The sequence below is a fragment of the Pleurodeles waltl genome, chromosome 12, assembly GCF_031143425.1.
Source record: "Pleurodeles waltl isolate 20211129_DDA chromosome 12, aPleWal1.hap1.20221129, whole genome shotgun sequence".
In the NCBI taxonomy this organism is placed as follows: domain Eukaryota; kingdom Metazoa; phylum Chordata; class Amphibia; order Caudata; family Salamandridae; genus Pleurodeles; species Pleurodeles waltl.
Genome location: NC_090451.1, coordinates 601,207,734 through 601,219,129, shown reverse-complemented (window position 1 = coordinate 601,219,129; position 11,396 = coordinate 601,207,734). Strand labels below are relative to the sequence as shown.

The window sequence follows — 11,396 nt, the reverse complement described above, 5'->3', positions numbered from 1 at the left end:
TCCGAGCAGTGACAAATGATCCTTCACCAGCTGTTCGAATGTTGGTGGAATAGGAGGAGGTTAGTATTGAAAAGGCAGGGCACAGCACTTCCTGACAATCTGCAGTACCCATGCTTCTAATGTTATAGACTTCCAGTGCAGGACATGTTTGTGTATTCTCCCTCCAACTGGACAAGCATGGTCCTGCAGATCCAAACTAGGAGGGCTTTGACGATGCAGCTGTCGGGGGCTGTGTAGCAGACGTCTTCTGGCCTGAAGACCCACTAGGTCTGAAGACACCGTGCCCAAGTCCTCGCAAACCCTGGGTTGGTTGAGCAGGACAGTGGCTGGCATAGGGTTGGCATGGTGCCACTCCCTGTTTGCAGCCACGAAAGGAGAGAAAGGCAGACGGTGGATGAGGGGTCGCAGAAAGGTCCAGTGACTTGGCCATAGCCCAAGAGTCTTTAAAGCGATCCAGCGCCGTGTCCGCTTCACGCCAAACAACCGAGTGCTATTGAAGGGCATGTCCATCAGATTTGCTTTGACATCCCCCCCAAAAAACAGATATTTTCAGCCAGGCATGACGCCGTAAGGCCACTGTCAATGCAATCGCTCTGCCTAGTGAGTCAGTTATATAACGCCACACCGTACGGTAAACTTAGCTGCATCTTTCCGAACTTTCGCCACTTGGGAGAGTATGGCCCGGGCCTCTTCCAGGACCTGAGGAAGCACTTGCGTAACAATGGCCCATTGGCCAAATAAGCACAAGGTGTTAACCAACCCCAGTGCCAAGCTGGTGAAAGAAAACAACTTCTTCTCAAGATGTTCCTGCCTCTTGGATTCCCTGTCCAGAGGAGCAGAATGGAATGCGCTGTGTGATGTGGAGGCTTGGAATGCCAAGCTCTCAGGAGTGGGGTGTTGGATGAAAAAGCTAGGGTCACCCAGAGCTGGATCCGGACCGGCGCTGGTCGCACACAAACTACCTTCTCCGGTGCCGGTTGCAATCCATATGCTCCCAGTGCCGCCAGTGCTCAGCGGCGGCGCCAGCCCCATTCTCATAACCGATGATCCGGAGCCAGAGTGGTTGGCCCGCTTGAATACACCACACATGGCCTTGTACAACTCCTTTATTTGACTGGGTGTCAATCCAGCTCCCAGAAAGTGTGGGAGGCGTGTAGTAGAAATGGCTAATGGCTCTGGCTCTAAAGAACAGTGCTGGGAACTGCAATGTTCCCCGCTCATCTCCTTGGCCTTGGCCTAAGGACAAGGTGAAGACGAAGTCCACTTGGACTTCTTTTTATACCCCTTCCTCGAATGGGAAGAAGAGGACTTGGGGCACCGAGATAGATCCTGCAACCTCCTTCTCGGCTGAGACCTTTTTGGAGTTGCACATGCCGGTGTTGCTGACTGCCTGGCAAAAAGCAGCTTTAGGGACTGCGGTCTCAAAGCCTTCAGTGCTAGGGCCCAGCAGTCCGAGCACAACTTGGAGTCATGGTTGCACTCTAGGCACCAGAGGCAAACAAGATTGGGGTCAGTGACCGACATGGCACAGTGACAGGCACCACATGGTTTATACCTGGCCTTTCTCAAAGACATCTCGAAAAGGCCTGTCAAAAAGCGACAGAGAGGTAGCTCTCTCCGGATCTGCCCTAACTGGTACGAAAATAAAAGTACTGGCACCTGTGTGACGCGTACATAGGTGACTGCGATGTCACATCTGGTGCCCATGATGCCACGCATGGAGCCACCTGATGGTGCACACATGGGGTAATGCTCAGCAAAGTTTCCGGATCCAGCCAGGGGGAAATCAAAGGTAAGGAGTCTACTGCTAGAAGTCTTTCAGATATGAAGGATAGGGAGTAACTGTGTTCCACAATCTGTTGCAACCTTTGGTCAGATGTGATGCTCCTCCATCCAAGGAAGTAGAGGTGATGCGGCCTCTCACCATGCGATTGTGTGCTGTCAAGGGTGACAAGGTGGTTTTGCGGCAACAATGGGAATAGGGGGAGCTGGGGTTTGAGTACCACGGTGCTCCTCTGGCGTGTACGCTTTCTGCTTGATCCTCAGCCTGTTGCTGCTGTGGCAAATACTGATATTGCAAATGCGGGTATCCCCTGCCAAAGTCTTGAAAGGAGAGTTTGCTGGGGGAACTGCAGAACAGGTGTTGCTATTCCTAGAGAGCGAGCAGGGGGTCTGCTGCCTTAAATCTTTCTAAGGCTGAGCCCACCTTCGCTCCAAACAGTCTGGAGCCCTACGATCAAGGATTGTTGGACATCAGACAAAATGCCAGTGGCATGAATGGAGGCTTGGTGACAAAGTACCACACTGGTGCCAACTGCCCTAACCCACATTCGACTGTACACAAGCCAGGGTAAATGGAGTACTTTGCTGCATCTTGGCCATCCGTGATGAGATGCTGTGGGGTTGGTGGTATGTCATTTGGACAGCTGGAAAGATGTCCACTACTCTCTCCCACAATGCATGAGAGTTCCTTGCAAGGAGGCATGTAGCAGTGACTGACCTGAGGGCAATGATGGTGGAGAAAAACATACGCTGGGCAAACGTCTCCATGTGCTTTCACTCCATTGGGAGGGTTCTGGCCGGAACGCATTATGGTTAAGACAACTCAAGGATGCCTGTACTATGAAGTTCTCTGAAGTGTGTGTGAGGCTGTAGGAGAAAATACAAGTCCCCAGGAGCAGGTCAGTGCCACCTTGCCACTTGTCCATTAACCAGGTGCCCGCCCATTCAGCACATAAGTAAGGGCTTCATAAAGGGAATCAGAGGTTCTTACCTTGCTTGGCCTAGATTGAGCACCATATTGAAATATTAGCCTTCACCTCTGATGTGGGTAGGGTGAGAGCCAAAACCTCTGCTGCATTCAACGTGGAGTCATACGTGGCACCTAGCGACGCACAAGGGAACTGCAATCAAAATCCTCTGAATTCAGTCCGGTTACTGGGGGAAATTCACAAGCTGAGGAATCTGCAGTTAGAAGTCTCTATCGGAAAGGTGCTTATAAGTTTGTTCTGTCTCTACATGGTGTAAAGTGGAGACCCCAGGAAGGTGGGACTGAGGTCCACTGTTAGCAGTAGGTATGAACCACAAGATCACCCAAGGCACGCAAACGTGCACAACTGGCCTCCGGAGGTTTTTGGAAAGTTAATGAAAATTACATTGGTAAAGGGCGAAGTTTCATAAGAGGCGCCACAATTCTTTTGCTTTGGATGCCCCACTTTCCAGAAAGTTTTATTATTTTTGTTTCAAATTCTTCGTTTATATATTCAACACAACATCTATCATTAGTACACCAGACTCATACATTTAAACATTTGCATGTCCCCTTAATACAAAATAATCGGTCCCAGAAAACATCCTCGCAGTTTAAATTTGCTTTCTTCCACATGCTTGTCATTTTTGTTGCAAAAGACCACGTCGTTTAAATATCAAGGCAATCGCATTCCAAATTATAAAAATTAGGCCTATATATAGCACACTTCTAAAACATCTTTGGATCCATTTTGTGGAAGGTAACTACGGGAATAAATGCACTGCGAAGTAATGTCAGAGCCATTTTCAAAAACCTTGTGAAAATATCTTGAGAAATCTTACTTTGTTGCGCCGTTTCTTCCGTGAACTGACTCTGACCTGTGCTTAAGCATCCATTAAACTGTCATCTATTGTAGGCCAGACTACCGACCACAGCTCAGTGGAAACACCTTGTTCGCTTTCAGCTTGCAGTGCTCAGTCTGTCAGAGGTAAAACATGAAAAGCTCTTTCAAGTGATGTGTGCTGCTTTGTGTCTAATGTACTACACAAACTCTCTACACACCAAGGAACCTCTGAGTCAACTAAGCTGTGTGTTCTCCTTGTAATCAAGTTTCCTTTTTGGATGCAACCCTTGATTATTTAAAACGAGGCATTAAAATGCTATTGGTATAAGCGGCAGATCATGCACCGGATCATGCTAATTAGTCACCTACGCCAGCCATGTTCTTGGAGCCTTGCGGACCTGGGCAAATCACGGATGGCTCCCAATAACTCCTCCAGCGCGAACCCCCCGTCTAGGCACTCTTGTCTTCTGCCGACAAGGTGGGAAGTGGAATGTCCACTGATAGTTCTCGCAAGTCACCTTCAGAAGCGGAAGCACTCAGAGCGTAGAGTTTCACATAGTTACTCCCAAAGGTTCTTGCAATCCCTTCACTGTCCCTAACTGAGGAGCCTGACTTAGTGCGGATCGTACCTACCCAGCGGTGGGCTGGGTCAGGTCTATTGAGCCATGCCAGCAGCTTCCCAGCTTTGTACCCAGTTTCATATAATCTCCGCTGAATCGCCCCATGCTGGCCCTAGCTGCCTCTTGTGCCACGCCGCGGTACTCGCGTTGTTTAAGCATTAAGTTGTGGGTCGTGTTGGCGTTTCGCTGGTCAAGGGGGAGGGTAATTTCTGGTGCCACAATCTCCCTCTCCAAGGCTTCCATCTGGGCCATTTTACCTTGATGCACCACTGATTTATTATGATCTGTGTCGGACTCTTGATTGGGTGAGGGCCATAAACCATCCACGGGGGGAGTGGTCTGATGTGCCAAGTGACGAATCTCTTGCACTTGCGGCAATTAATGGGCTGGCATAAGTACATTTTCAATGTGGGAGAATGCTGCTGTGGGCTGCCGAGTAGAATGTATATTGATGCTCATTTTGATGGTGAGTCAGTCACACGTCCATCAAGCCCTACGCTGCAATAAAGGGAGCCAGTGGTTTCTTCGTGGGGGGCGTCGATCTAGAAGGTTGGCGGTCAGAGATGTTATTTAGGGTAGCATTGAGGGCCCCTCCCAGAATTGACTCTCCTGGGGGGGATGCTCAGTAGTAGCGCACCGAGCACTGTGAGTGTGCCTTCATACTGCCGTGGCAGGATATATATTGAAAGTATGTTGATTACTTTTCCCTCCCAGATCCCTAAGAGAGCCACATACTGACACTGGTCGTCAGACCAGGTTTGCCCAATATCGAGGCACCAGTATGCCTGCCCCCTTGGAGGTGGCAGTATAACCTGCGTGTATGACCATTCTGTATCCTCATCTATCTAGATCCCGATAGGTGTTCCCCAGCAGGTGAGTTTCCAGCTGGAGCACCACCTCCAGGAAGTGGCGTTTGAGACACTGTAGGACCACCACCCTTTTGATTTTAACATTCCACGAAAGAACATGCAGTGTCTGTTTCGCCATGTGGAAAGGAACTCGGAAGTGTCCAACCCTGTATGGAATGTCTTAACCAGGGGGTAAGAGCCACCCGGGCCCCAGGGTGTGCCGTGTACCTGCGTTCCATGTCTTCATCCTGCAACTGCAACAGTAAATTGATAACAATCCCCAACAGAGTCAACCCCCCCTGCAGATTGGGTCTTAAACTACCCACCACCCCAACAGTGCAGAGTGCGTTTTGCCCATATTTAACTTAACTAGAAAATAAGAGGGGGGGGGGGGGGCGAGTAGCCAGTAAGTTTAGGCCCCTGTCCCCATCTCCAAAGCTAAACAATGTTACCTAGCTGTTGGATTTTTTGGTGCCGTGGTCCCCTGTTTGCCGCAGTTAAACCACGGTTGTGTCTTTTCTGTAGGAGGGTGAGCAGTGCCCCAGCCCTGGCAGTGTCACTGCTGTTGCAGCTCCAGTCATTAGCTGCCAGTCAGTCGGATTCTTGGTCCCTGGGCACCACTTGTCCTGCTTGTTGGATCTCCCCATTCGGCCGGGCGGGACTCCCATGATGTTTGGCATTTGGTTGGGCCCAGTGGCGTAGCGTGGGGGGTGCAGGGGGGGCCGGCCGCACCGGGCGCAACATCTTGGAAGAGACTAAATCCACGGGTTAGGGGGCGCAAATTACTTGCCTTGCCCCGGGTTAGGGGGCGCAAATTACTTGCCTTGCCCCGGGTGCTGACAACCCACGCTACGCCACTGGTTGGGCCTGCAGGTCCAGGCCATGGGCCCCCTTTCGCTGTTTTGTTGAACTTCCTCAGCACCCCTGTTTGCCAAACCTTTGCCATCCCTCTAGCCAACCCCAGGTTTCCTCCGGGGAAGAGAAGTAGTGGGTTTTTCATTGAACGATCACCCAGTGCTGTACAGGGTAGAGCATCAAGTATTTGAGTTCCCTTTCCCTGAGAGCTGCATCGTAGTTTCTGCACTCGGAGCGTAAAGAACAGAAAGACTGCAACATGCGCATTATCTATACTGAGGGGGGAACCCTGTGCTCTCTGAAGGATTACCTTGCGGTCCCTATGATTGAAGGTTCCCAAGATGATGGGGCGAGAGGGGGCACCTGGTTTTTATGGAGAACCCGGATGGGATATCTTAATGTTAAAATTAATGGGGGTCGTAAAGCACTTGTGTCATTTTCATTGCACCAAGAGAGGAAAAGAAGATGCAGAAAATCATATCCAGCAAGCTAGCAGGAAGCACATATCTAGAAAATCCCTAGTCTGTAATACCTCAGTGTTTAGATGATATTCATTTCATCTCATGTATTTAGATAGCCAATTACACAACCAACCTCCTGCTGTCACCCACACAGATGAGATAAAGGCACAAAGGTTTTTGCCCTAGTATGTCTTGTTCGCTGATATGATCAATAGTTACAGAGCAGAAGCAGACTGGGGTCACAATGTTGTCATATCCACTGGCCAGATGCAAGAAGAAATCTTGCCAAATGTTTGTCTGGTATTTGTTTTGCTCACCAAACCAAAAGAGGATTTCAATGCCATCCGCACAGTTTCAAAATGTGAACCCAAAGGTGAATGTGGATATGATCAATCATGAGCTGCATACACACTAGAAATGAGAGCAACACAGAAGATCCCAAGTTGAACCAGCATTCTAGTACGTGAAGTGCAGATGTGAAAGAGGCAGGTTGGGAGCAAAGTTGAAGTCCAAGAAACATGGCTAACACGTGGAAACGGGTCCGAGTGAGAGCTTCCCACCTCTGTTAAGGCACGCCCTACTCAGTCAAAAGAGGAAGTATTGTCACAATTAATCTTTAAGTAGGGCACTCTACTAACCTTTATACCTCTGTGACGATTACAGGAAATAATTACACGTGGTCCTTCATTTACAAGAATATATTGCTATCTTATAGGAATAATATATGTGTTCTCATGGAGCCTCATAGGAAAAGAAGAGCAGAAACAATATCTTGTTGCTCTTGTTCACATTGTAAAGATCTACTTGAAAGACTACAACACCATGGTAGTTATAGCTCAAATAAGGCTTACATTCGAGGGAGTTTTGTCTCTCCCAATACAGAAGAACTATGAATGGGTTAATCCAGTTACCAAATTATACACAAAGGTGGATATCGTCTACAGGTTCGATGTCCAATAGCTTTTTCTGTGGTTCAAATCCTCCATGCTCAGGGTTTCTTATGAACATCCCAGCCTAGAAAGCCACTTATTACTGTTGCCTACACAATTGTTTCCCAGAAGTACTTCTGGGAGACGTAATGGAAATATTAATGTAGGGATATGCGTCCTCGAGGTGCCTGTAAATAACTATTAGGCATTCAGACACTTTTCTAAAGACATAATTAAGATAAATTATAAACAATATGAAGGGAAAAGTCTTAAATCTCCAAATACTATGAGAAAAGATTGCCTGAAGGTTAGCCATGCCTCAATAAAAGGGAGGTGTTAATTGGAGCCTTATTTGTTTCAGGGTTCATCTCATTTTGAAAATACCCTAATCCTTATGTCAAACATCTTACCTAAAGTATACAGAAAAGTGATGGACAGAATACTTGAATTACCCTTTCCACTGGTAATTACCTGGGACCACATCCAAGTACATCGTTTTTTATGGAACTTCCTTTTCCTACTGAAGCAGGGTCGGGACTGATTTGCATGAGGCTGGGTCCAAACTGAGGTGACATGGTGTGCAAAGTCAGGATGGACTGGGATGCAGCCTTGAGTAATTACTAGTGGTGAGATTAATTCAAGCATTCCATCGATCACTTTTGTGCACACATATTACCTAGGCACTCCACAGCACAAAGTTCAACAATGCCTTATACCTTCTTTGGCTTTAAAGGGGCAAATGTTCGAGTGCTTGCTCAATCTAAGAGGCCTTTGATGTGTGTTTGCTTAGCAGATATTCTAGTAAGAGAATTCTCACAATGGCTTATAATGAGCGTGGAAACTAGTACTAGTCACTGAAGCTGCCACTATCATTGTATTTGAACAACTGAGTAATCCTAGTATGAAGTAAAGTCCCTTAAATTGGTAATTTAATTATAAAGTCTTGTGATATGCTGCAAAGTTTGAATCCACATCATTAGTTAAATGAAAAAGAGCCAATATTGTTTTCATTAGATTTATTAATAAAAGTTACATAATCTGTATGTACAAAAACGGTAAACTATCTACAATATTTACACATCTTTTGCTGTTTAAATAATTGTTTCAGTGTTCATGTATTACTTTAAAAATGGCTGAAGCCTGAAGCACAATTTGTATTTAATATTTTTCACAGCTGGGTTTGAATCAAGACAATTTCTCCATTATTTAGGAAAATAGGTACATACAAAAATGCTTGTGCTGGTCTTCCCTACTGTCAGTTTCTGTAAATTCAATTGATTAAAATAAATATTTAAAAAGTCAAAAATAGAAGTCTGTGAGGTAAAAGTTTAGGACGAGGTCATGATGGAATACTTTCTTTTATTAGTAGTTAAGTGGTTTATAGTATTATTTCTTCCACTGAGAACCTTCTAACTCGTAAAACAGTACATAGCCTTCGCTGGACTGGATGTGGTTCTCGCCAATTGCGGACACGCTGTTTAAAAAACAGAAAGAAATCATGTTAGAAACTCGGATTTCAGGAGGCGTTTGTGTTTGCTCGCACCTTGGTTATTCCAAAATAAAAACAAGTGAATTCAAATCATCATTTGGAAGCAATGAATTCTCCACCGGCAAGAATAAATCAGCCCCTTCCTAAATACAGTGGTGAGCTAGCATTAGTTGTCAAATACGTAACTCAGGACAATGGAAGATTGAACTGCACAGCAGTTCAGATCTGTGCACAAGCTAGTGGTGTACTAACAGGTGGAGGGCCTGATGCTGCTTCCTTTGAGCACATGTCCTTCATTACCAAGTCTGTCGGAAACTGACTAATCAGCTTGGGTTGAGCCATTAAGGTTTTTCCAAGATAGGCGTCAGCTCCTAATTTTTTTTTTAACTGACTACTTACAGATCTTTATTTTACTCTTCCTTACATTCAAGCTCAGGGCAAAGATCAACACAGGCAGGATGCCTTCTGCTAAGTTAGAGGGCTCAGGAACACATAACCTGGCTGAACACGGGACACAAATATACACACTCAGAGACCAGATATGGTGCAACCGCATTTTGACTGACCCATGATTAAAACCCACTGAATAAACTACCTTCAGCAATGACCTGTGCAAAGGACTCCCACGCCAAGTTAGGACTCCTTGAAAAGTTGGGAGAAGCAGCTGGAGGAGGTTTTGTGGAAGTGAAACAAAAGCCTTTGTAACAACCTTAGCTGCCACCCTGTCCAGGTATACATAATTAAATGTCAGGCACATGGAGTAGAAGATGAGGTCAACAGAATTGTGCTCCTTTGTGGTCAAGTGTTCAAGTCAAACAGCAAAGTCAACAAATTAGCCGTTACACCACACCCACACTAATGATGCATATGCAAAAGGAGATCTAAGGAATGTAAGTGAGATGAAATGGCAAAGTAAGGACATTCAAAACTGTATAATTAATGCAAAATCATAAAAGTACCATTAATAATTAGATTGCAGAATTCTAACTTTGTGGGATTGTCTGAGAAGGCTGGCACATCTCAGAGGTGCACTCGTGCTTTCAACACCCAGACCAAGTATTCAACTGTGCAAAATGAGGAAAGCTATTTTTTCTGGTAGAAAAAATGGGTTCATTATGCAAGAAATAGCTGTATCTGAAGAAGGCAACTGGCTATGTCGCCCCCCTGGTGCACCCGAGTCTTTAAAGAACTGCAGATTTGTGTTATGGAAGAGATGTGAAATTCACATAATACACCTTTTAGGAGAAGCCGTGACAGCACAAAGTCATGCAGGTTTCTTTTTGAAACTTTCTACTGTTAGAAGCAACTACTTTTCTTGTTTATTCTCTCCAAACCTGCATCATACTCAGTACTGACCTAAAAACCCAAAAGAGATGGCAGATGAACGGCGCCTAGTAGAAGTAAGTTTCGAATCCTGGTATAATACAGGTCGTAAGTCTAGCTATCAAAATATGTACTTTTTCTTGTAAATGCTTGATAAACGTCATAGAAGCTGCTGTCTAAATAAAAAATACACAGAAAAAAAAGAATTATTCTGTGTTCCTCAGAACCTGGGTATCATGAACAGTGTGTACATAAGTGGTTCCCACAGAACATATTTAAATATATTTCATATATGAATGTTTCAAAGAGTGGGACTCCATCATCTCTAAACTGTTTGCATTAGACATAAATAAGCAAGTAGTTCAAAACTTTTCTATGGTCAAACATTTATAGCAGACGTAAGTGGCAACTGTCACATTTGGATCCCTACATGTGAAAACTGCAGTTAGTTCTTCCTCAGAAGAGGACAGAAGATGTACCTCAATCTATTATATGATTTTGTGAAAAGGAAGATCTCCACTGGGTTAAAATAGCCCCGGTCATACCTGCGTTCAAAGAAGCTACAGCTGAACTGCCTCGGGTGTATCTCGTTTGCACGCAAGCACAATTGAGGATTGTTTTAACCCTGTGAAAATCATCCTTTTGACAAGTGTGGTATCACGGGGAGAAGGCACCTGGTCGCTATAGTATATACTTAAGATTTTGGGAAAGGTGGTTGTGGACCCTTGGGACATTCCATTCTTTCACCCTGCCATGATCATATAGTAGATCGAGGTGCATTTTCTTTCACCATCTTGAGGAAGACCCCATTGAAGTTCTGCACTTAAGGGTTGAAACCTCAACTACATAGATATGACTGAACTGCTATTTCGAACCTAAGATTAAAAAGGGATATTTGCATTGGAATCTGACCCACATTTTCTTTTTTGAATTGTAGCCTGCCAGTTTTTGTATATACTGTACTTATATTTGAATTGTTTTGTCTATTTTCTTGTCTCACTTGTACAAAACTCACAAGCACTGCACCTTCGCTGTGCACTCCACTTGTTGAGTGCCTCGCCAAATGTGGTATACACTGTTTTACGTTTGCATGATAGTGTTATCCCTTGAATCAGCTATAAGTGTTTGACCATATAAAACACAGTTAATTCACTGTTTATTAAGAGATGATGGAGTTCCACTGTCTTTGAATCAATCAGACATTTTGAAATTACTTTTTAAGAACCACTGTATTCATCCACTATAAATATAAAATAATCTGGCCTCAAAATATCTTTC

At 45.2% G+C, this 11,396-nt stretch overlaps 1 protein-coding gene across 5 annotated transcripts in view; it reads right to left on the bottom strand.

Moving 5' to 3' along the window:
* Nucleotides 1-8,314: 8,314 nt before the first annotated feature.
* Nucleotides 8,315-11,396, bottom strand: part of USP21 (ubiquitin specific peptidase 21) — a 409,008-nt gene continuing 405,926 nt past the window's right edge. For all 5 annotated transcript variants that reach the window (XM_069217823.1, XM_069217824.1, XM_069217825.1 and 2 more), the window contains one exon: nucleotides 8,315-8,780. In XM_069217823.1, the coding sequence (XP_069073924.1) occupies nucleotides 8,693-8,780 (88 nt within the window). In that variant the 3' untranslated portion in view covers nucleotides 8,315-8,692. The remainder of the gene's footprint in view (nucleotides 8,781-11,396) is intronic.